The following is a 26,955-nucleotide window of genomic DNA, read 5'->3' on the forward strand; positions in this document are numbered from 1 at the left end:
TATTACTTGATTCAAATTCCTGTTCATTCCTTCAAAACGTATGCCTTCAGATTCAACAATTCAACTACTCTCATGAATGACAGCCCCCAAAGGAAAGAAAGAAACCAAATTATGCAAGAAACCAAGCCCACCACTAAAATTATGTCTACCTGTAACATTGTAGGGCTCTTTCTTTTTTAAAGAAAGAGCTTTACTCTTGGGAAGATAACTGCCCTATCTACCAAAGAGGACTCAGGGCAGCTTACAGCAAAGTAAAACATATTGGCAAACCTTCAATGCTGAAGGTACAAATAACAAATCAAAAACAGCTTAAATACACAAGACATAATACAGTCACATTTTTAACATAGTAAATCCTTTAAAATTAGACTAAAATTGTTAGTGCTAAGATAGTATACAGCAGATTGACAATAGTAGATGTTCAACAAAACAAGACAGGATGTATATAAGGTGTAATTCCTCCTCCTGTCCATAAGCCAAAGAACACAGAAATACTGGACTACTCTCACAACCACCATGTCAGACTACACAGAGAAGCCATTGAAATACACAAGCATGTAGACAATTTCAACAGAAAGGAGGAAACCATGAAAATGAACAAAATCTGACTACCAGTATTAAAAAAACTCTAAAATTACAACAGCACAACAACAGAGAGGAAACAAACAAGGACATCTAATCACCTCTCAACAAAAGTTTGCTCTAGGCACTGTCAGGCCATTATATGCTAATCAAGGTGGTCAGTTGAAACATTCACACCTAGCTCCAGTAGACAAGAGTCCTTTGTCTCACCCTAGTCATTCCACAGATATATAAACCCCTTTTTCCTAGTTCCAACAGACCTCACTACCTCTGAGGATGCTTGCCATAGATGCAGGCGAAACGTCAGGAGAGAATGCCTCTAGACCATGGCCATATAGCCCGAAAAAACCTACAACAACCCTCCGATTCTAGCCATGAAAGCCTTCGACAATACATATTCCCAATTTGCTTCTGACACAGTAAATATATATTGACACATAGAGGCTCTTGACTGAGCCTTTATTTATCAAGGGGTTGTTTCTCATTGGAAATTGTGAACAAACATGGGTAACAACGTATTGATTAGTAACCCAGAACAAGCCAAACCATTCTTCACTTGCACAGGCACACACTAAGTAATAATAATAACAAGAAGAAAAACCAGGGCATCCTTTCAGTGAAGCTTAATACAAAATCAAGTGTAGATGCATAATAAAGAGATCCATGTACCTGGCTTTGGTCCACGTGTCACCTAGTGACATCCATAGCTGCCCTTCTTCACTTGTAACGGTATAGCGTAAAAAATCTATGGTATCCTTTGTTAAGAGGGGACTAAGGACTGTATTTGCAAGTTCTGGGCCGCCTGTCGCTTGTACCACCTAGGACAAATAAAAAGATACAAATAACACACACAAACATCTATATCTATATCTACCTATCTATTTAGATAGGAGCCATGGTGGCGCAATAGTTTAAACCCTTGTGCCAGCTGAACTGCTGACCTGAAGGTCGGCGGTTTGAATCTGTGAGATGGGGTGAGCTCCTATCTGTCAGCTCCAGCTTCTCATGCGGGACATAAAAGAAGCCTCCCACAGGATGGTAACACATCTGGGCATCCCCTGGACAATGTCTCTGCAGACGGCCAATTATCTTACACCAGAAGCGACTTGTGGTTTCTTGGGTCGCTTCTCACATGATAAAAATAATCTATATAGTTATAATCCAATATTACGTAAGTGGAGTTATGCTTCCTGCATGCCTCTATACTCTGCCAGTGCCATTTGACTACACATATTTACAATGATCCTCCCTATTTGTCAACCTACACTTGGCCAATCCAAGCCTTTAAAGCTGGATGAGCAAGATGTCTGCAATAAAACTTTTTTTTTTGCATCCTGTATTTTTAAAGATACGCATCCTGTATTTATCACCACTATGTACACAGTACTTAGTTAGATGAGGAATACTGAGATAAATGAACCGAGTGACTCCAATTATGTTTTATTTGAAATCAAGAACATTTCTTACCATATTTAAAGGAGTAAACAGAAAATGAATCAATTCAGGTGCGCTAGGATTCTGGATGTGTGCTTTCAATTTCGCCTAGAAGAGGGGGGAAAAGAGAGAAAGGGAAATAATGCTTTTTCTGGCAATTAGTAGAAGAGATTGAAGCACTAATCTAGATTGTATTGAAAGGGCTGCACTGAAAATTCAATACCTCATTAGCAGGAAATATACTGCTGGTAGCAGAAAGGCCAGAATAGTACACAATGTCTAAGTCTGAACAATTCCAAAACCATCATTTGGATGACTGACAAGGTACCCTGAGTTTTATTGGTTTTATATGTTAAATGTTTTTAATTGTATTTTATGTTGTTGGGGGCATCGAATTGTGCCAACTGTAAACTGCCTTGAGTCGCCTTCAGGCTGAGAAAGGCGGTATATAAATATGGCAAATAAATAAATACTCGTTTCCCTTGCATGTAAATTTGGCCTGCATCTCCAAATGGTTCTCTAGCATAACTTGCTAGAAGAGTATGATGAGCAGTAACACCATGTTTTGAAACCCTACTTCATTTCATATTTTCAAAGCATGGTTAGGATGCTAACAGACCACAGTTTGCGTAACTGAGATGTAACGGCAAACTAAGATCCAAAAGTAAAGAAAGGAATTGATGGAGAAAAGAGAGAGCACAAGAGATGAAAGGGGTAAGCAACAAGTTCCTCATTTCAATTACAATTCAAAGAGCTGGCTTTAGCCTATAAAGCGCTAAATGGTTCCTGTCTGGCTTACCTATCGGAATGAATATCTCCTTATGAACCATCTAGGACTTTAAGATTGTCTGGGGAGGCCCTGCTCTCAATCCCGCCTTCCTTGCAGATGCGTTTGGCGGGGACGAGAGACAGGGCTTTCTCAGTGGTAGCCCATTGGCTACGGAACACCCTCTCCAGGGATATAAGATCGGCTCCCTCCCTTCTAACATTCCACAAAATGGTTACGACCTGGCTCTTTGAGCAAGCTTTTTCTACTGGAGCATAATTAGATGTAAACAAATATATGGAATGACTGACGATGCAACTGGACAACGATTTTAGTAAGGAGAAGCCGAGGATCTTGTTTATACAGATATATTTCCTTTTTATACTACATTTTGAATATTGACTTGTTTTTATAATTGTTTTAACTGTATTTTGATATTTGTTATGGCATCGAATAGTTGCCGACTGTGAACCGCCTTGTGTTGCCTCTGGCTGAGAAAGGCAGTATACAAATGTGGTAAATAAATAAATATAAATAAATAAATAAATAAAATACTTTGCCAAAGAATATCAAATGCCAGTTTGGAGCCATAGGAGACAAAAATCAGGCTATTTATAAGGAAACAAGGCTTTGGATTAATGTTATAATTCACTTTACTTTTATTTATTTATTTATTTATTTATTTATTTATTTATTTATTTACCGTATTTATATTCCACCCTTCTCACCCCACAGGGGACTCAGGGTAGATTACAATGCACATATACATGGCAAACATTCAATGCCAATTGGACATACACATATATAGACAGACACATCTTCCCCCACACCCAGACTAAAGGCAGCTTACAACTTAAAACCAATACAACACAGTTTAAACATAAAATGGGACTACATTTTTCCATTTTGTTCATATTACTTACCAGAAGGTTGAACCCATGTTTAAATTTCTGCAAACAGTCCACAAATTCATCTGGAGTTGGAGGCTTTGCACGGAGAGTGAGGACACCCTCTAGAGAATAAGACAAAACCACGAAGCAGAATCTCTTTTTAATTTCAATGGCACAAAAGGGAGGACAGTTGGATCTATACATGAAAGAGGAGAATTAAGTGGTAGAAGGGGCCCTACGACTTTAGATATCACTTATGAATGCCTCTGGATGCATGTAAAACATGCATGTGATGGAATAAGGTTGGGAGCTAATTCACACCACAAGTCCCCCTTGCAGGTTATACTACTGTATTTACTCAAATCTAATGGTCACTTTTTTTGGCTAAATGACCTCTCCAAACTTAGGATGCACATTAGATTTGTGTCATACAGTAATCTTAGTGTTGAGTCAAAACCAAAGGGGAAGCTGCTTCAGGAGCTGTACCTGGAACTCCAGCTTGAGGGATGTCATCTCTCATTTAATTGCTATGGCTCAATGCTGTGCAATCTTGGGATTTGTAGTTTGGTGAGGCATCAGGATTTTTTGACAAAGGCGACTCAAAACTATGGCCCCCAGGACTCCATAGCATTGAACCAAGTGGATTCATTCTACAACTTGGATGAATCCCAAGGTTTTCCTTTCCATTTTCTGGAAGCTTTTTTAAAAAGAAGGAATCCTAAAAAGGCAGCAACTGAAATGCATAACTTTTTTGGCCAAATGACAAAAAGTGTACTTTTTGCTGCTGCACATTACATTTGCCAGAAAATACTGCAGATGTTGATTGTCTACAGATGTCACATGCAACTCTTGGAATGATTCCATCAGTGGGATGCACGACCTCCGTCTCCCAAAGCAGTTGCTCTACTCTGAATTCAAGAATGGAAAACGGAAAATGGGCAGGAAAAGAGATTTAAAGATGGGCTCAAAGCCAACCTTAAAAACTCTGGCATAGACACTGAGAAATGGGAAGCTCTGGCCCTTGATCGCTCCAGCTGGAGGTCAGCTGTGACCAGCAGTGATGTAGAATTTGAAGAGGCACGAATGGAGGGCAAAAGAGAGAAACGGGCCAAGAGGAAGGTGCGTCAAGCCAACCCCGACCGAGGCCGGCTTCCACCTGGAAACCAATGCCCTCACTGCGGGAGAAGATGCAGGTCAAGAATAGGGCTGCACAGCCACCTACGGACCCACTGATCTTTGTATGCACTGATCTTGGAAGACTATCCTATTTGGACAACGAGGGATCGTCTAACACAACACTGTTTTTGTTTTCAGGATTTTGGAAATTGAGGTGTGTATTAGACAAAAGTAAATATGAGCTGTTTATCTTTACACATCCATCAAAAATGATGTCACAATTTTCTGCCAGTTTCAGAGCAAAATAAAGCAATTGGGGAGGTATTAACCATGTTTAAGTGTCTTCCTGTCATTTGTACACATTTTCAAGGTTTTATCTGGCATACACAGCTTATGATGGCTATCTTTGCTTTTAAAAGAGATCGAATTTGGGAAGCTTAATCCCAAACACCTTATTCATGCAAACAAAGAGATCCTTACCACCTGGTCCTTTCTTTTTATTTTTCTTGGTTTTCTTCCTTTTCGAAAGCTCTGCAAAGGCTTCTGCTGCTTTTTGAAGTTTGGTAACAAAATATTCAATGTCATCCAAAATATGATTTAGGATTTGCTAGGGAAAAAAGGAAGAGGGAAGAAGGGAGTTCATAAATGTCAGAAGTTCCACTCCAACAGTGGTACGGTGAGTCACCTTAGCAGAATCAGAAACCATGGATGAGACTGGGAGAAACACTCTTCTCCAGGAAATGAGACATGCTAACATTAATAGGACTGGCATTTCCAAATACTTTGAACCTATATTTTTCTCTGTTTCTCCATTAAATCCACTCACTATGCAAGATTTAGATGATAAAAATCCCGGAGTTCCTTCTGCTTGTTATCTCCCATTCATGTACAATCCTTGTTATAACATCATTCTGTCTGGGCCTGGGCCAATAAGGAAAGGTACATTTTCCTTACTCAGCTTTCCAAGTTGTGGATCATCAATGAAGACTACTAAAACTGGACATGTACATGAAAACCCCACAGTGAAGCCAAAGAAAGTTTTCAATCAGACCCAAAACTTGCATTCCCTGGGATCTGCATACAGATCTCACTTTGTTCTGCAAGTTGAGGGCCTCTAATTCACAGAGTCATTGTAAGCCTCAGTAAACGTGATGGGAGTCCAAAACAAGGGGAACATAGAGGAGCCAGGTTTTCACAATCAAATGTAGAAGGTGTACCCTGAAGTTAGAGAAGTTTGAAAACCATTTGCTTTAGGTGAGGCTTAGTTACCTTTTCCTTTCAGGGAAAGAGAGAGAGGGAGACAGAAATGCCTTACAGATGCTAGGTCATGGTGTAACAAATTTCTTATCCATCTACAGACTATGCAGCAATTGTTTTAGCAGCATATACTCTTGCAAAACAGGTGAAATGTGGAAGAAAGAAATGGATGTCTTCCAGCATGCACTGGAAAGAAGCCAGCACGCTCTTGATAGCCAATCAAAACATTATGACATACATCCATGGAGAGTTAACTAATCTGAGCCTTCCCCTCGCATCAGGCCGGATGATGCCAAAAGCAGCAGTATTGCATCCAACTTAACCGGAAATGACATTCACTTCTGGTTTCTTGTTTTGGACAGAAAAAAGGCAGATTTTCTACATTGTTCAGGATTGGTGAGATAGAGGAAGCAAAAAAAAAATGAGAGAGGGGGTCAGGAGTTGCTATAAAAAAGCATAGCACATGGTTGCACATGGGCTGCACCATTCCTGCCTCTGCCATATATTTTATATATATATTTTATTAAGCATGGATAAATGCAATGTTGTCTAGGGCTTTATTTATTTGGTACACTTGTATACCGCTAATATCTCAGCCTGTACGGCGACTCATTGCGGTTTACAACATATTTAAAATACAATATTCACTTTAAAAATATAGAATAAAATATAAAATACATACATATACATACATAGTATTGGGCCACCAATACAGACCGGAACATCTCATAGTTAAAATCGTAATCCAATTGGTTATCCTTGATTGCTAGTCCATGATCGAAACATCATCACATCGGAATTAGCTGAAAACTTGCTCAAACATCCAAGTTTTCAGTTTTTTCCGAAATGCCATTAGCGAGGTGGCTGATCTTATTTCAGTAGGGAGGGCATTCCAAAGCCGGGGGGCCACCACAGAAAAGGCCCTATCTCTCGTTCCCGCAAGCCGCACTTGTGAAGCAGGCGGGATGGAGAGAAGGGCTTCTCCCGAAGATCTTAGGGTCCTGGTGGGCTGATAGGCCGAGATAACGTTCGGATAGGTATGTAGGGCCAGAACCGTTTAGGGCTTTAAAGGTCAAAGCCAGCACTTTGAATTGGGCTCGGTAGCTAATCGGTAGCCAGTGGAGCTGGTACAGCAAAGGAGTAGTATGCTCCCTGTGCCCTGCTCCTGTTAATACCATGGCTGCCGAACGTTGGACTAATTGGAGCTTCTGGGCCGTCTTCAAAGGCAACCCCACGTAGAGAGCGTTGCAGTAATCAAGGCGGGATGTAACCAGAGCATGGACTACCGTGGCCAAGTCAGACTTCCCAAGGTACGGTCGCAGTTGGCGCACGAGTCTTAACTGTGCGAATGCTCCCCTGGTCACCGCCGAAACCTGGGGATCCAGGCTCAGCGATGAGTCCAGGATCACACCCAAACTGCGAACCTGTGTCTTCAGGGGGAGTGCGACCCCGTCTAACACAGGCTGTAACCCTATACCCTGTTCGGCCCTGCGACTGACCAGGAGTACCTCTGTCTTGTCTGGATTCAATTTCAATTTGTTCGCCCCCATCCAGACCGTCACAGCGGCCAAGCACCGGTTCAGGACCTCGACAGCCTCCTTAGTAGCGGGTGGGAAGGAGTGACAGAGCTGGACATCATCTGCGTACAGATGACACCGCACCCCGAAACTCTGGATGATCTCGCCCAGCGGCTTCTTGTAGATGTTGAACAACATGGGGGACAGTATTGAACCCTGAGGAACCCCACAAAACAAAGGTTGTGGGGTAGAACAGGAGTCCCCCAGTGACACCTTCTGAGACCGACCCTCGAGGAATGACCGGAGCCACTGCAGAGCAGTACCTCCGAGACCCATTCCCGCGAGGCGTCCCAGAAGGATACCGTGGTCGACGGTATCGAAGGCCGCTGAGAGGTCGAGTAGCACCAACAGGGACACACTCCCCCTGTCGAGCTCCCGACGGAGATCATCCACTAAGGCGACCAAGGCTGTCTCGGTACCGTGTCCCGGCCTAAAGCCAGACTGTGCCGGGTCTAGATAATCCGTGTCTACCAAGAATGCCTGGAGTTGTGAGGCCACCACACGTTCCAAGACTTTGCCCAAAAAGGGAAGATTGGAAACAGGCCGATAGTTTACCAATTGAGTGGGGTCCAGTGATGGTTTCTTCAACAGCGGTTTTATCACAGCTTGCTTTAAGCTGGCTGGAAAAATGCCTTCCCGAAGGGAGGCATTAACCACCACCTTAACCCACTCGGCCAATCCCCCTCTGGCCTCCTTTAGAAGCCAGGATGGGCAGGGGTCTAGGATGCATGTGGTAGCTCTCATTCCTCCAAGCACCTTGTCCACATCCTCGGTTTGAACCAATTGAAATGAATCCATCAAAATCGGACAAGCAGATGCTCGTGTTACATCCTCAGAGACTGCCGTTAATATGGTGTCCAGTCCAGAGCGGATCAAAGTGACTTTGTCTGTAAAGAACCGAGCAAAAGCTTCACAGCGAGCTGCCGAGTCATCAGGGCACCCATCCTGAGTGGTGGGTTTTAATAGGCCTCTGACAACTCGGAACAGTTCAGCCGGACGGTTCTTTGCAGACGCAATAGTGGCCGCAAAGAAAGTTTTCTTTGCGGCTCTTATTGCCGCGGCATATGACCTTAAAAAGGACACAAACCGTGTACGGTTTGGCTCGCTCGGATCCGAACGCCACACGCCCTCTAGTTCCCTCTTCTTTCGCTTCAACACCGCCAGCTCCTTTGTTCCTCACAACAGAGGAGGAAATAGTTCCCATCACACTACTGGCCAAAGCTCAGTGTTAATGAAAAAAGATTGACAGCCAGAATCCCTGCTAGCAACAAGAAGGACCATGAGTTTGGTCCTCTTGACAATAGCGATATGGTGACTCCATCAAATAGGCTGTGTCTCCTCAAGAGACTGATACCCCAATCACACAAAACGGTTATAGTGTGATATTCCACTATGACTGCTACTGATATATCCTATGGAGTCCTGGAGTTTGTAATATAGTGAGGCACTTCGGCTCACTGATAGAGCATTCTCAGTGCTCAGAATCAATGGGATGGAACCATGGCAGTTAAAGGGGAATCATAACACTATAGTTGTCTAATGTACAGAAACCCTGAGAATCTCCAAAGCACATGTTCAGCTTGCTGTTCTGTGACTGACCAAAGGAAGCAGTCAAAGGAGATTGGTTCTGTAGTCCCCTGCTAGTAAGGAAATGTCATGTGGAAAGAAAAGCAAAGTATCTTTTCAGGCTATTTAACCTATACCTTGATCCATGCTGTTTCCCATAAAACAGAGCATTGGGTGAATGAATATCCAAATCAGAGTCCCACATTGGATGGAGTCAGCAAGAACCAATGCAATCCACATTACACACACACACATATTCACAGGCTCACTGTTACTTCTATTCCAGAGTATTTTTTTCTTTTTGGAGTACTACATCCTGAATCCCTGGTGCGCATACAGACTGGATCATTCTGAGCCAGGCCCGTAGCCAGGATTTTGATTCGGGGAGGGGGGGGGCTGAGTTTTTTTGGGGGGGTTGGGGGGGCTGAGTTTCAGGGGGCTGAGTCTGAGTGAAAGAGGATCTACCCTAGCAAACCTTTTGTATCATTACCCCAATACCCCCATGCATATGGAATATATTGAGTATGGTGATCAGATCATGATATGAATAAACATAACAGTTTAAATAATGCACCAGTAAGGCCTTTTCGCGAACTACCATGAACTACATGCCTGTTCTGAGCATTGTTATCCTGAATTGCTCTGTTCCTTTTCCCTCTTCAGAAAGCCATAACCACAGCTTGGAAAAGTTTTATGGACTTCAGCTCCCAGAATCTTTCAGTGCCTATGCTAGCTAGAGGATTCTGGGAACTATAATATAAGAAAAAGGAACTTCCTAAAGTTCTTGCTGGAGATGGTTGCTGTGTAAGCAGAACTGGGGGGGGGGGGGGCAGCATTCAATAACTCACTAGGTTTGAGCAACATAGCAAAGGAACAGCACACACACACAGTACACAGAGTTTTCTTCCACTTACAACATCTCTGTCAATCTTGGCTGCCATAGTTTCAGATGTCTCTTCATGCTCGTGGAACTGCCTGGGTTTCTCAACTAAGGAAATAAAAACACGAGGTGAACCATCCAACAGAGCAGTGACAGAGAACTACTTGTAAGATTCCATTATCACTGCAAAAAATAATAATAGAAAGACAGATTTCTTCACCCACCAAGGGCAATGTGTGCATGTTGAAAAAAGAGCCATGATGATAAATGGTTCCACTGACCCCATTCCCGTTTCCAAAGAAGACATTTCAGAAGGTGACAGAAACAGACACTCCTGTGTTGTATACAGTAACCCTGTCTTCTGTTTATATGCTTCTCCACTTTTATGCCCTTGATAATTTTGGTTGAAATATTGCTGCTGATTTAATCTTGGTTTTATACTGTGCTTCTCTAGTCAGTTTTCCCCCTGTTATTGTTATATTTTAACAGACTATACACTTCCCAGACAGTTCTGGTTACTGGTCTGTGTAAAAGTTCAGTCTATCAATCATCTCACTGGGTTCAAAGGAAACTTGTTCCAGGAATGTGCCTAAATTATGCAAAACAGAAAAACTGTGATATCAATCATGTGCGGAATTTAGCTTAATACATTTTAATAGCCTTACTGTGGAATATGTAAGCGCCCTGTCTCCATTCTCCCAAGAGGTTGAACAGAGAGCTGTAGATCTTGCTTATTTCATCTCATATTCAAGAATAAAGAATTTCAAAATTTTCTTTCCATTGAGTGACATGATGACTATTTGTGTGTATTTTTTGCATTTCAGGATGTTGGTTCATTTCTTTCATGTACCCAAAACAATTTGGGGCAGGAAACAATTTTTCGATACAAAATATAACTTTTCCTTGTAAACATTGTTATGTTGCAAGAATGAAGAATTTAAGAAGTTTCCTTCCCTTTGGATGAGGTGATGAGCATTTGTTTTCAATTCAATGTCTGTGGCAGTAATCAGTATTTTCTTCAGAAAATTCACTTTCTCCCCCATTAAACACTGCTGTTTTTCCCCCCCTGGAAATACCTTTTTGTGAAACAATTATTTGCAATCTCTATTTAAAACAAGCTTATTGTGGAATATGTAAGTGTATTGTCTCTATTCTACCAAGAGGTTTATCATAAATGGTCAGTTTTTCTAACAGACCATTCTTTCATCAGACTGTCAAACTGGCCTTCCCCATCAAGAAGGTGAGGCGTTGCAAATAGTTTTAACATCTCTTGACAAGCAAGGTCAGTCGGTCACCTATAGCCCAAGGCTATAGGTCCAACAGGCCCAACGCACAGCATTGGCAATCTCTGATTTGCACGGTTAGATCAACGTTTCCGCAACACTCACAGTCGCCTTGTTCGGCTGCCCAAGCAGACCACGCTGCTACCCGGCTTCTGACATCCACCTGCGTGACGGTACCTGGGGGGACAGGAGCGGGCGCCCTCGGAGGCGGAGGAATGGTGCTGTCAGCTTTAGAAATCATCCTAAGCAGCAGAAAGAACAAATCAACACTGAAACACTACACAAAAGAAAAGAAACACCTTCAAGTGGTTTATTAAGCAATTGGTTGGGTGGGGAACATCCCTGCCTGCTGAAATTTGAGATATATTATCAGGTCTCTCTGTGGGGTGTGGTATATGTGGCAACATCAATAAATTATAGATATGTTTCAGAGGAGAAGCCTTTTTAATGAGGCTGAATAAGAAGCACTTGCAAAACAAAGCAACGGCATGTTCATACAATAGAGCTATATTACCCAAATACGCATTACTAAGGCTTTTTTTAAAAAAAACATCAATTTATATATTTTTCCATATGGTTTGGAATATGTATACAAAGGGGTGTGCTGTGTGTGTGTGTTATGCTTTAAATGTGTTTTAAAGTATTTTTTCCATAGATTTAATAATATAGGTATTTCATAATTTGTTTAACTCCTGTAAAATCAGATTTTATGGAATCTGTTTAATATTTTTTAGTTGCCTTGCATCTCATTATGGAAGAAAGGAAGAATATAATTCTCTCTCTCTTTCGGAAATATGGCGTGACCTCAAGAGGCGGAATTGAACTCAACCCCTCAGGCTGAAGTTCTCCACCAACATGGGAGCTCTTAAGGATTATTCTGCTCAGTGCCTTTTCCAATTCTATGCTTTTCTTTCCCAACATTACGCAGTTACTAGTCATGTCAGTCTTCATGGGGGTTTGGGTTTTGTGCAGTCTCAGGAGTAGATGTCAGAGAGACAGATGTATTCATCTCCTTCAGAATCGGATGGAAACTACTGGAGTTGTGGTGAAAAAATGAAGCCGTACCTTTGACATAGATTTATTTTAACATGAATTTTCCACTTCCTCAGACTGCAGTCAGTGTAATCCTTGAAAGCTCATGTTAAAATATCCACAAAAGCCAGTGCTATAATAATAATAATAATAATAATAATAATAATAATAATAATAATAGTATTTATTTATTTATTTATTTATTTTCCGCCCTGTCGCCCTGGAGGAACTCAGGGCAGATTACAAACATAAAAGGCAAACATTCAATGCCTGAATACAACAACAATACATCCATACTAACAAAGTATTGTTGAAGGCTTCCATGGCCGGAATTACTGGGTTGTTGTAGGTTTTTTCGGGCTATATGGCCATGGTCTAGAGGCATTCTCTCCTGATGTTTCACCTGCATCTATGGCAATCTATGAACTACCTCTGAGGATGCTTGCCATAGATGCAGGTGAAACGTCAGGAGAGAATGCCTCTAGACCATGGCCATATAGCCCGAAAAAACCTACAACAACCCATACTAACAAACAACCCAACATATAAACATGAATTATGACTTAACAGCTAAAATTAAATAAAAATGCAGCCTGTTATAACAGACATATGTCAAAACATCAAACATATTTATTTATTTACTTATTTCTATACCGCTTTCCCAACATTACGCAGATGTTGCTGGTGCTGGGTGGCTCCCTGCTCAGATGTAGCTGCATCAATTTTCAGGTTCCTTGGGGAAACAGTTTAATCATTGATCAAGATATATTGAGCTGGCGAACAGGGCATGGATATAGATGGCAGCTATTAATCATAGGTATAATGGTGGTATTACCAATTAGTACTACTCCTCGTAAGCCAGTGAGCAAAAGTATGTCTTCAGTTGTTTCTTGAAAGTGGGGAATGGAGGGGGGCATCTTTAACTCCTTAGGAAGGGAGTTCCAGAAGTGGGGGGTGGCCACGGAAAAGGCCCTTTCTCTCGTTCCCACCAGCCATGCTTGGGATGGGGGTGGGACTGAGAAGAGGGCCTCCTCTGATGTCCAAGTTGGTCTATAGTGGGAGAAGCAGTTTGTCAGGTAATCTGGAACCGAGTCGTACATGTTTGTCTCAGGGTTTTGTGACATTCCCCCTCCACCTCAAGCTTTTACTTATAGGTGGCGCATATGTGGCTTTTGTGGTTTCTTTTTTGTTTTTTCAGGTCTTCTCATAAACCACAGGATTCCCTTCTCCTGTTTCTCTGTGGTCATGTTTTGCTTCTGTTTCCAATTATTTAATCGAAGGGATATGAGAAAACACTTACAAAATTGAAGCTTAAGGATGTACCTGAGAGTTTCAAGTCTCCTCTTTGGCTTTCCTCCTTTGCTATCACTGATTGCACTATCAATATCTTCATGGACAAAGTTTGCCTAAATGGAAACAGGAGCAGAAGTTGTTAAAGAGATGCAAAAACTTGTTTTTTAATTGGGGCACATATCCTGAATGATCCATCTCCTTAAACACACAGCTGTGTGAATGCTGTACTAAGAAAAATAAACATCTGTCCCAAGTAAAATTGCCCTACAGTCAAGAACACTGAACTCTGCAGACTAAATAAATTGTACAAATTGCACACAATTCCAGCACGATTGCATCATTTATCCTGATTCTGCTCTCATTGCAAGAAGCTACAGAAAACACAGAAGTTGTGTGCCTCCCCGCCACTCCATTCTCAGATCATTATAAATTTTACTCAGCCATCCCTGAAATTCACTGAGTAACAACTGGCATGTTGAATGGGCCCTAAATCAGAAATGTAGATGAGGTCTTCATCCCTACTCAAAGAGATATTGTAGGAACATTAGATGTCTTATATCTGATCAAGGTCCAAGTGTTGCAGAGTCCTTAATGAGTACCTAGATGCCAGCTAAAAGTCTATAAGCATTGCATGAAGGGAGCAACACTTTTGCACTATCTCTTCCCGCAGTAATGGTAATTTGGTCTCCATGGTTCCATACAAATAGCACAAATGGTAGTTGCTTAGACAACCCATACTGTATGGATCTAACATCCTTGTAAAGCTATCTATACCAGTAGTCATGACCAAATCTTTATAGCAGTGAATTCTGTAACTTTATTGTCCACAGTGGAAAAAATTCAAAGACATAGCTTTGTTAGTTTGGAATATGAGTATGCAAAGGGATCTTGTACCACCTTAAGATTAACCAAGATAGATAAATTGTAACATAAGCTCCCACAAACCTAGTTTGAGTTACTAGACTAAGTCTAAGAAAGCTTCTTTCTCTCAGGTTCAAAGGTGCTACAAGGTCCATTTGCATAAATGGGGGAAGTATATTTTGTCTCTCCTGACCTACTTACATTTGTCTTCAATAGGCTTGAGTTCTTGTACTTGGAGAGACAGTGAGAAAACCATACATTTTTATGATACATAATTTTTCAGTTTCTAGAGCAGGCATTCTCAAACTGTGCTCCGTAGAGCCCTAAGGGATCCGTGGGTGACCGTCAGGGGTTCTGTGGCACCATGCTGCTTCCCATCTCCTCCTCTTTCCTCCTGATAAATGCAGGGAAATTAAAGCTGCCAGAAACAGCAGCAGCATCCTCATGGGGCACAGACCCTTTCTCCCCAGCCTTCCTCACTAACCAGATTTTTCTCCTTGCCACCCAGGCTCTTTCCCTGGCCCTCTTGTGGCACAAACTCTTTTTCTCACCTCTCAGACCCTCCCCTGTCCCCTTGGCTTTCTTTGTTTCCAAAACCCTATTTCCCTCCCACCAGTCAGGGGGTGCTTCGATTATGTTTTTCCTGCATGACAGAAGGGGGTTGGATAGGATGGCCTCTGGATTTCTGCTATTATTATAATCATCATCTTCATCATCATCCTCAATGGAAGCCCCAGGGGTACAGTGGGTTAAACTTGTGCTGGCAGGACAGAAGACCGACAGGTTGCAGGTTCGAATCCGGAGAAGGCATGGATGAGCTCCCTCTGTCAGCTTTAGCTCCAGCTCCCCATGAAGGGACATGAGAGAAGCCTCCCACAAGCATGGTAAAACATCAAAACATCTGGGGATCCCCTGGGCAATGTCCTTGCAGATGACCAATTCTCTCACACCAGAAGCAACTTGCAGTTTCTCAAGTCACTCCTGACACCAAAAAATAATTCTCATTACAAAGGCTTGATAGTCATCTGTTGGAGGTGCTTTGATTGTGTTTTTCCTCCTGGCAGAAGGGGGTTGAACTGGATAGCCCCAGGTACTGTTAAGTTTATGTTGGTTAAAATTGTTCTTCACTTTAAATCTTGTATTGGGGCTCCACGAGAAACTTTTGCTTCAATAAGGACTCTGTGGCTGAAAAAGTCTGCAATATCTAGAGAGTGCCTACTAATCCCCATAAACAATATCAGTATATTATATGATCCTTGTATTCCTGGTCGGATGTCCTTATTTCAATAGGGTTAATATTATTAGTATCCACACAAAGTTCAGGAATGCATCTCCCATGGATAAAGGTGGCCGTAGTGAAAACAGAAAACCATCTGAGCATCTTCCTATGACAGTCATTTTGGGGGATGAAACTTGGCACCTTGACTGTCATGTTTCACTTGCATCTCACAATTCTTATGGGGAAACAAACAGGGCATGAAAGAGTTCCTCAACCTGCATCTGCGACAGTCCTAATTGCCTGTCACATATCCAATTACTCCATTTTTGTTTCTCCTAACAGGGTTTGATTACATGACTACAACACACATGCCAATCACAACTCATATTTGTTTACATGCTAACCATCTCAGGACAATCATTATCCACGGACGTCAATAATATTTATGGATGTTAGATGGCAGGAAGCCAAGCTCCGTTTGGGATTTTTGGAACATTAGCAAAAAGGTATGCAGTAGGCTGCAAATGTTCCACTTCCAAGTAAATACAGAACAGCTGCTGTTTAAAAATTGTAGGAAAAAAGCTTGCCAATAGAAGTTAGTGTTCCTTGCACTTCTTTAGAAGCCAAAACTATCACGTTCCCATCCAAGTCTTTGCCAGTCAGGCAAGGAATTTGTGGTCAGGAAGCACTCGAGCTCAGGGTTTATCATTCTGCCCTTTCAAAGCAAGACTTTGAAGTAAGGGTTTGATCATTGGGTCTCACTGATTTCCTCTTCCTAAGAGGCAGTGTCAGTGATTTTTCAAAGGAACAGCTCTGCATAAGCTTCTAGCCTACCTGAAAAGGTTACTTCTTTAAGTTGTTGTGTGCCTCCAAGTCATTTCCCATTTGTAGCAACCCTAAAGGAAATTTATCACGGAGCTTTCTCAGCAAGATTTGTTCATAGGGGGGTTGCCTTTGCTTTCCTCTGAGGCTGAGAGTATGACTCATACAAAGTCATCCATGGATTTCTTTGGACAAGTGCAGATTGAAATTCTGGTCTTCTGACACTTAAATCCCCAAATCTTATTGACTTCCTTCTTTAGATTACCACTTCCATGATTTTGAATACTGGAAGGACTTTGGGGCATGTGCATTCAGTACATGTGAAAGATATGACCAGGATTGGCCCAAATTCAATTTGAAGTGAATTACACATGAGTGCTCCATGGAACATATCTAACAATTTTCTCCAGATATACAGAAAGAAACTGGTAGACTTTTACTGCAATGTACTGACCAGTCCTGAATGTCAAACAATTAGACATTTTGTAGAACATCATTTGAAAACTACTGCTTTAACACTGCTAACCAACATACTGATCCTCTTATGGATTAATAGTTATTGATTTATTCAAATATTCCTAACATGCCTAGTATCAGCAGGTACACAATCAATGAAAAACAATTTAAACAGTTTAAACAATACCTGCAATGCAGTGTTTCTCAACCTTCCTAATGCCGCGGCCCCTTAATGCAGTTCCTCATGTTATGGTGACACGCAACCATAAAATTATTTTTGTTGCTGCTTCATAAATGTAATTTGGCTACTGTTATGAATTGTAAATATCTGATATGCTGGATGTATTTTCATTCACTGGACCAAATTTGGCACAAATACTGGATACACCCAAATTTGAATATTGGTGGGGTTGAGTAGGATTGATTTTGTCATTTGGGAGTTATAGTTGCTGCTGGGATTTATAGTTAACCTATAATCAAAGAGCATTCTGAACTCCACCAATGATAGAATCAAACTGAACTTGGTGCAGAGAACCTATGACCAACAGAATCATAGAATCAAAGAGTTGGAAGAGACCTCATGGGCCATCCAGTCCAACCCCCTGCCAAGAAGCAGGAATATTGTATTCCTGACAGATGGCCATCCAGCCTCTGTTTAAAAACTTCCAAAGAAGGAGCCTCCACCACACTCTGGGGCAGAGAGTTCCACTACTGAACAGCTCTCACAGTCAGGAAGTTCTTCCTCATGTTCAGATGGAATCTCCTCTCTTGTAGTTCGAAGCCATTGTTTCACGTCCTAGTATCCAAGGAAGCAGAAAACAAGCTTGCTCCCTCCTCCCTGTGGCTTCCTCTCACATATTTATACAAATACTGGATAGATTTGGTGGGCAGTGACCTTGAGTTTTGGAGTTGTAGTTCACCTACATCCAGAGAGAACTGTGAACCCAAATGATAATGGATCTGGACCAAACTTGACCCTAATACTTATTATGCCAGAATGTGAACACTGGTGGAGTTTGGGGAAAATAGACTTGACATTTGGGAGTTGTAGTTGCTGGGATTTATAGTTTACCTACAATCAAAGAACATTCTGAACCCCACTAATGATAGTACTGAGCCAAACTTCCCACATAGAACCCACATAACCAACTGAAAATACTGTGTTCTCTGTTGACCTTTGGTGACTCTTCTTACACCCCCTTGTGACTACCCCAGGGGTCCTGACCCCCAGATTGAGAAACACTGATGTAATGGAAACAACTTATAGCAATTCAAAACCAAATAAACACTTCTGCCTGACATAAAAAAAATCATATCTGTTATTTTGATTGTTGTAGAAAAGCTACTATTCTGAAGTCCCATGCCCTCTGAAATGGGCAGGTCAAAGATCCCATCTTACTGCTCTACTACATACACAGAGGTATCTTTTTCTATAAAATTCTACAAGCATTGTGGGAAGCAACCAATGTTATATTAATCCAATTGCATTAGACTGTAGATTGTGCGGAAGTTGCCTGCTTACATTCAGATTACCATCACTTAACATATCGTAACTCTGACATATTCTTGGATTCTATTCCCATTGTCCTGGGAAAACAGATTCTATTAGGCAGTCACATGGGTCAACCAGACGTTTTCCTATTACTATCACTGGAATGGTTCCAGCAACTTCAACTTACAACAGATGGCTCTGTGCAATGTCTTAGAAAGACAACACAATAACAGAGGTGCAGTTTTTGAGGGGAGATATGTATCTGTTTAGCAAGAATGAAAATATGCATTTCTTATTTATTAAATGCTTGCAATCTCATGAATGCTGACAATTCAAAACAAGTTATGTCAACATCTCACTATTCAGATACACATTGGTGAATGTGGACAGGCAGTGTCTAATATATTATCCACTTCTGGATAATATTCACCAGTAAATACTGGATGTGCTCACCAGCAACAGTTGTGAAACTTAACTCTGTGTTTCTGGAAACATTGGTAACACTTGTCTGAAACAATCAACAAGGCAGAGGAAAAGGTGAATATCCAACCATGGACAAGACTACAAAATAGGAATCCTAACAGTTTCAAAGATTTCCTTCTTTTGAATTTTATAGGAACATCTTATTCAGAAGTAAGCAGAATGTCACCTCTTATCTCTCTCAAATTGATTCAGTATGACACAATAACCTCAGCTAACAATCTATAGAGGCAAGGCTGAGGGCAATGGTTCAGCTGAAGCAGTTCTGCACATACAGCGATTGAAAATCCTGACGAAAAATATCAGGTTTTTCATTTGAAGGAGGACCTTTTTTTGAAATAGGAAGTTACTGTCATAGGAAATAACTCTCTGCTTACTTCTTGTTGTTAAAAAGGAAAAAATCTGGGTCTAAAATGGCACAGGGAAAACCCCAAACATGGTGAATATGCCCCAAATTTTTGGGTTGAAGAACTGTGATTTTGGTACTGAGATGATAGAGAGGACTCAACTGCTGTAAGCCTTCTTTGCCTTAGAGGGAGGTTGCAGAATTAATTCAGTTTTGCACCACTTTAACTGCCATGGCTCAGTGCTATGAAATCCTGGGAGTTATAGTTTGGTGTGGCACCAGCACTCTCTGGCAGGAAAGTCTAATCACCTGGTAAAACTACAATTCCCATGATTCCATGGCATTGAGCTATGGCAGTAGTGTATTAATTTTACAGTGTAGATGTGTCCAACATTGAACTCTCCAGTGCCCTAAGGGATCTGGATAGTTTGAGCATTTCAGAAGAAGCCTTGGAGGGCTACCTGTATCCCTAAACTGTGATTTTGGTACTGAGATGATAGAGAGGACTCAACTGCTGTAAGCCTTCTTTACCTTAGAGGGAGGTTGCAGAATTAATTCAGTTTTGCACCACTTTAACTGCCATGGCTCAGTGCTATGAAATCCTGGGAGTTATAGTTTGGTGTGGCACCAGCACTCTCTGGCAGGAAAGTCTAATCACCTGGTAAAACTACAATTCCCATGATTCCATGGCATTGAGCTATGGCAGTAGTGTATTAATTTTACAGTGTAGATGTGTCCAACATTGAACTCTCCAGTGCCCTAAGGGATCTGGATAGTTTGAGCATTTCAGAAGAAGCCTTGGAGGGCTACCTGTATCCCTAAAGACTGAACGCTGTCCACCTCTGTTGTATGCTATTCCACCTTAAAATGAATTCCCCCAATTGTGCTGGACCATAGCACTAAACATCCCAAGTTAGCATACCCATTGGCCATAAAAATAACAATCAAAGAAGTTAAAACGTCATATCATTTCTGTCTTTCATCTCACCTTAACCTCATCACACTGGAAAAGATGAAGATCTGCTTTGCTCTGGGCTGGCTCTTTGCACACTAAGGCAAGGATGGAGTCATAGTTGCATGAGTTCATCACAGCTTGGCAATGCTGGATTGTGCTCAGAGGGAAGTTCTCCAGTTCATTCTGGAAGAGGAAACAGGAGAGGGAGAAACCTTTCAAATTAACAGCAAATATCACTAGAGCCCCCGTGGTGGCACAGTGGGTTAAACCACCTAGCTGCTGAACTTGCTGACCAAAAGGTCAGTGGCTCGAATATGGGGAACAGGATGAGCTTCCACTGTTAGGTCCAGCTTCTGCCAACCCTGCAGTTCAAAAACATGCAAGTGTGAGTAGATGAATAGGTACCACTTCAGCGGGAAGGTGATGGCACTCCATGCAGTCATGCTGGCTACAAGACCTTGGAGGTGTCTACAGACAATGCTGGCTCTTCAGCTTGGAAATGGAGATGAACACCACCCCCCAGAGTCAGACACAACTAGACGTAATGTCAGGGGAAACCTTTACCTTTACTTTACTATCACTGAATCAAATCCCCAATGTATTGATGTTCATGCAGCTCTTCAGTTTATCTGCCATTACCCATGCAGCTGTAAACAGCTATCAAAAATGAACTAATCCACAAAATGCTTTTCCTTCCAGCACCCCAAAGACAATTTCTATCTTCCTGTCAATTTTGAAAAACAAGACTATCACATTAACAGGTTTGTACCTTTGATTCCAAGTCTACCAGGCTGACGGCTTTGTCATCCACTTGGAGAATCATATCTTGCGTCCACACCTTGCCTTTAGCATCCAGCAGTTTCAGCTTCCTTATGCCATCATCGACTGTGATCATGGCTTCTTTTCGATCCAGAACAAAAGTAGTCAAGTGCTGATTGATGATGGTTTTGTGGCAAAGGAAACAGTTTAAGACAGACAAGATTTTTTAAAAGCAGGTAGAACATCAACCATTTGATGCAAATACAAAACAAGCCATGATGAACAGCCAAATATAAGATGGGAAAAAGCCTAATGTAGCAATAGCGAATATGAAAAGAATCTAGGTTTTTTTTAGTGGTGCACAAGATGAACCTATGACCTGTAGTTCCTACAAAAGTGAGTACAACTTTGTACAACATTAACAGAGATGCAAAGTCCAATTCATAGGAGGTAATCATTTTGCACTGTTCTGCTTTAGGCAAAGCATATTTGGTGTACTGTGTCTACTTCTGGGGGCCTTTTAAAGAAAGACATTGGCAAGTGAGAATTCATCCAGAAAACAGCTACAAAGCAGATGATGTGTCTAGAAATTAAATCTTATAAGGAACAGTTAAAAGAACTGGGCATCTTTATCTCGGAAATGAGAGTCTAAAGGGGAATTTGAACAATGGTTTTCAAATACAGTAGAATTTCGCTTATCTAACATAAGCAGGCCAGCAGAACATTGGATAAGTGAAAACATTGGATAATACGGAGGGATTAAGGAAAAGAATATTAAATGTCAAATTATGTTATGATGTTAAGCACCAAAACATCATGTTTTATCAACAAATTGACTGAAAAAGCAGTTCAATACATGGTAACGTTCTGTAGTAATTACTGTATTTACGAATTTAGCACCAAAATTTTGCAATGTATTGAAACAGCTGTGGATCTGGGCGGGAGACAGACTGTGTTGGATAATACAGAATGTTGGATGAGCGAAGGTTGGATAAGCGCGACTCTACTGACTGTATATGAATAATTGCTACACACAGTTAAGCCCTTTGTTGCTCCAGTGCTTCCTAAAAGGAAGGCTATGGCAAGGAGAAAGAAGCAAGCTTGGTCCCACTGATGGAGCAGAAGCAGTTCTTTTTTCACATGATGGGTGGGGAATTCTGGGACTTGCCATCCCAAAAGGATTATTTGACATGACAACATATGTAAGAATTTTGTAACAAGCCTTCTGCTTTTTCCTCCTTTCTTTCAAACCCTTCTTGTTTTGTGACATGTTCTCCAGATTGCAAGCCATTCTGTCAGTCTTTTTGGCTGGAGAATGAGGCTGACTTTGAGCACATGCACAAATGTGTGGTGTTTAACCTCCAGTTTGTTCCACATAGCAAAACACCCACAATGTATTAAATATAATTAAATTAACTTCAAAAATACACATTAATACATAAGATTTCTTACCTCCACATGGTACTGTGACGTCTCAGATATGCTGCTGATACTGTCACGTGCATAATTCTTTCTTTGCTCTATTTTTTAAAAAAAGGATTAAGAGATACCAAATTACTTTCACATTCCAGATTTCCTTTTGTACATTTTGTACAGGACTTATTGACATTGCCCTTTACCCTGCACTTCCCAGCCTTCAAGTATTTCTCCATCTGCTTTGTTAGTATACACACAATGTGTATTAGAATGAAAGTGAGGGGAAGCAAAAACAAAACACAGCAATTTTGAGATGCGCTAACATTTAACACAATTAGAATTCATTGCAGCAATACACAATGACTCCAAATATCTTCATGTCTTTCTCTTTGTGTCTCTCTAGATCTGTCTGTCTAAAGAAACAAATCAGAGCAATTAAAACTCAATTATCCAAGCCAGGATTTGTAGGATCTCCTGACCTTGAACTGTCATGGTATCAAACTCTCATCACATACTCACATACTTTTTGGAAAGTAAGTCTTTACTGAGTGGAAAGCTAGAAATGCTGTATGTTTAGACTACAACTGTTAGAAAGCTCCAGCTGGCACAGGCTTTGTAGGATGGGGAATTTTGGGAGTTGCAGTCCTAAACTTAATTTGTTTCAAGATTTTAGTGTAGACTATTTTCCCCTTTTGTCATAATACCCCTAGACCTGGAAGGATTTTCTTTGGACGACACTTGGAGTTTCATGAGAGATACAGAATGGAGGGACAGACCATGGAAAGGATAGCTAAGATGTAGGGAACTCTATTTCAGAAACAGAGGCTGAGTCAGTTTTGAGCATCAGAAAAACCTGGAATCTGAAGAACCAGACTAGATCAGCAATCTCAAGGAGTACTTGCTTACAGAAGAAGGAGCAAAAGACCATCTTGGTGCGTAGACAGAATCCTAGAGCTGGCAGGGACCCTAAAGTTCATCTAGTCCAAACCTCTATGGATTCAGGAAATCCTTAGCTAGGGCCTCCCTGACAGATGGGCATTCAACCTCTGTTTAAAAACATAGTAAGACTTCTACCTGAATGCCTGCCACGACCTCCAGCTGAGCCCCAGGTTGGGCCCTGGGAGTTCAGGCTTGCCTATGACAAGCCACATAGCTCGTTTTCCATCTGGAGGGATGATGGAACAATGCCTGTGTATCAGCTCTTGACCCTAATTACATTCTCCCTCTGCACTTACCCCTTCCTGTCTTAGACCGCCTCTGAGTTCTGGAATTTCTCTTGTTTATGTATGTATACTACATGTAGCTCCTTCCTGTGTAGACACTTAGACTGCTATGGTCTTGCCACCAAAGCCAATCCAACCTTGCCCATATCTTCTGTGTGTTGAATGACTAATCTTATTCTTTTCATACAGTGTAAGTATGTTCAATACAAGGTAGTTGGAAATACAATTATAAACAACAATGATTCTACAGAATCATAGAAACACCAAGTTGGAAGAGACTACTAAGGGCCATTCAGTCCAATCCACTCTGTCATGAAGGAATACACAATCCAAGCCATCTTGAAAGATACCAATTCAGACTCTACTGAAGACTATCATACTCTATACTCTGAGGCAACTGTTGGTCAGCTCATACTGTCAGGACATTCTTCTACTGTTTTCCCATCTTTGAATCCATTGCTTCATGTCCATGTCTCTGGAGTTTCAATCCTACCCAATGGACTTTCTGACAGTGGATACTGGGGAGTTGGAAAATGCTACCCAAAGAGTAATTTTTCCAAGCCCTGAACAGAACACATTATAATTGTCCTACAATCTGCTACAGATGGTTAAAAACTGGTGTCACTCATACGTGAAATGACAGACTGTCTACCATATGGTACTTTAATGTTGTTCATATTTTTACCCTTCTTCTATTGGGCTCCAGATGACACACAGAAGTGTGGCTCCCCTTACCTTACTTTGATAATGACCTCCATAATTTTGTTGTTATTTGCTACTAATGTCAATTTTGAATTAGGGCCACCTTATGAATGAGAAACCTGTAAAAGCCCAGTCTTTTCTGCCTTTGCCTTGCAAGCTCAGGGACGTGGTTTCCTTAATTGAATCAATCTTTCCCCCATCTTCTACTTTACCAAGCAAGTCACATCATCTCACAATAAACTTAGGTTATAGAAGTGAGAGAAAAGGAAAACAGGGCACTATGCCCCTCCCCACTGAAGAAGTTAACCAACAGTTATTAATTGCTGTTAAGTCAACTTCAACATATGATGACCCCATGAATGAGAGGACTCCACATCATCCGATCATCAACAGCCCTCCTCAGGTCTTGCAGACTAAGGGCTGTGGTTTCCATGGTGGAGTTTATTGACCTGGAATTTCGTCTTTCTCATTTCCTCATGTGCTTTGTCCTACCAAGTATTATTGTTCTTTCTAGATAGCCATGTCATCTTATGACATATTCAAAATGCAACAGTTTCAGGGCCTCATTAAACTGAAGTCCAAATTATGGGCTACGGGGGAGGGGGGGATTTCCAGGCAGGGTGGCAAATCCATGAGGCAGCGGGGAAAGCTGTCGCCCCATGCCCTGCATCGCCGCTTTCCCCATCATATAGGGGGAAGTGTCACCACCTGGCTTCCCCCTGCACTGGTCCCATTCTTAGTAATGAGAATATGGGAAGCCCCCCATGTTCTCTGAGCTCCATCACAGGATGCTTCCAGGATGGAGACCTGCCAGAAGTAGCCCTGCATCATGTGAAGGGCTCTGCAGGTCTTGGTCCTGGCTCCATCCTAAAGCTCTTTACCAGCACCACATATCAAATGAGTTATTTTTCTTCACTGTCTGTCTTTCACAGCCATATATTAAAATGGGAGATATGACAGAAGATGACTATCCATTACTCTGTGGAGAGAACAGCGATCTGTTAAACCAATGTATAATGTTCTTCTTCCAAATTATTAAATGCAGCTTACACATGGTTCCCATGTTTTTGCCTGTCAAGATGCATTACCACTTTATACTTCAGCAGTCCAGCTGCATCGTGTTCCTTCTTTGGGTAGTTTACTATATAACAGCCCTGAGTTGCTTTCAAAACAAAGAAACAACTCAGCTAATACTGTCCTAGTCCTTTGATTAAAAAAACCCCAAAACATTAAATTCCTCAAAGGACAAGACAGTGAAGCCATCTTCCCCCAAACATAAAACTGAATTCAATTTTGTGGCTCTTTATACACTGGAAACAGGGCAAATAAAAACCACTCCAAAAGAAACACACAACCTGGGAAGAAATCAAAAAATAAACTGTCCTAAAATAGGCTGCACCAATCATCTCCCCACAAAAAAACCTGATCATCCAAGTAGCCCATAATGCTGCAAATGCAAAAAAAGTCTTAATTAGGGTATCTTCTTTTTCTTTCCAACCAAGGGGAAAATATACAACCATATTCACTGTGGTTAGGGGCACAGGACCCATGAGAGTGAAAAATTAGGAATATTTTTTTAAAAAAATTAGATAACAGTTCTCTAGAGAATTCTAGGTCTCCCAGCAGAGATACTGATATTGTACTTCATTATCAGATATCAGGCACATGTCATCTAGCCATAATTTTATCTGTTAGAGGGCAGTTGTATGATAAGATCCCCCCATATCTGCAAGGGTTACGTTCCCAGTCAGACCACAGTTATCTGAAGGTATGAATACAATGAATGCAAGCCCGTGGGCTTTCAGTATCTGACTTGCTAGGTTCTCCAATGCAACCCTATAGTAACTTCCAGGGGAAGTTGGTTAACAGCTACAGAATACCAAACACAGTCATCTGGGTATGTTAAAATTAGAATGTCAGGGATAAGGAATAAAAATAATTCTCATATGGACCTTTTCATTTTTCTGTACAGAACAGTAGAGGATTAATCAGGGCTGTCCCTGCTAAATTGGGACAGTTGGGGGATATTGGAGCCGTGCATTTCCCAAGAGGTCACCCCGATCTCACGTCACACACTGCAAAATTCAAAACTGTACCTCCAAGAAAAGTTACATCACTGAACAGAAAACAGCAGTTTTGCACCCCTCCCCTCCTCCAGACACATCTTGTGGTATAAAAGACCACTAGGCTATGTGTTGCAGTGGAGATTTATTTAAGGCATTTATATACAGCCCTTGTGTTGTTCACTGTGCCAAGGAAGGAGAGATAATATGAGATTTGCCATGATTCTCGTTCACTTGAGAGCCTTTTATCAGCAAAGAGGAGAAATTCGCCAGGATAATGGATTCCGGCTCTAAGCACCCAATTTTTTATCTTCATCTGGGAATTACAGACTGTAAAGAAGGTTTTAAAAACCCGAACTTGGAGGTTCAGAAATACTTTTATTGTGATTAGAAATAAATGGTTTATAAAATGGGAAACAAATGCCCATTATTCTTACAGGTTGGGGGGGGGGCATGATTCATTCATGACGCCAGACAGAGGAGGA

The 26,955-nt window shown here is 41.4% G+C and overlaps 1 protein-coding gene across 4 annotated transcripts in view; it reads right to left on the reverse strand.

Moving 5' to 3' along the window:
- EPS8 (EGFR pathway substrate 8, signaling adaptor) overlaps window positions 1-26,955 on the reverse strand; it is a 180,016-nt gene that overhangs the window by 30,202 nt on the left and 122,859 nt on the right. For all 4 annotated transcript variants that reach the window (XM_067469299.1, XM_060776641.2, XM_060776642.2 and 1 more), the window contains 10 exons: window positions 22,519-22,586; window positions 21,077-21,238; window positions 20,341-20,490; window positions 13,707-13,789; window positions 11,457-11,593; window positions 10,103-10,176; window positions 5,269-5,395; window positions 3,706-3,794; window positions 2,050-2,124; window positions 1,252-1,400 (listed from right to left, as the gene is read on the reverse strand). In XM_067469299.1, coding sequence (XP_067325400.1) covers window positions 1,252-1,400; window positions 2,050-2,124; window positions 3,706-3,794; window positions 5,269-5,395; window positions 10,103-10,176; window positions 11,457-11,593; window positions 13,707-13,789; window positions 20,341-20,490; window positions 21,077-21,238; window positions 22,519-22,586 — 1,114 coding nt within the window. The remainder of the gene's footprint in view (window positions 1-1,251; window positions 1,401-2,049; window positions 2,125-3,705; window positions 3,795-5,268; window positions 5,396-10,102; window positions 10,177-11,456; window positions 11,594-13,706; window positions 13,790-20,340; window positions 20,491-21,076; window positions 21,239-22,518; window positions 22,587-26,955) is intronic.

The sequence above is a fragment of the Anolis sagrei genome, chromosome 5 (assembly GCF_037176765.1).
Source record: "Anolis sagrei isolate rAnoSag1 chromosome 5, rAnoSag1.mat, whole genome shotgun sequence".
Classification (NCBI taxonomy): Eukaryota; Metazoa; Chordata; class Lepidosauria; order Squamata; family Dactyloidae; genus Anolis; species Anolis sagrei.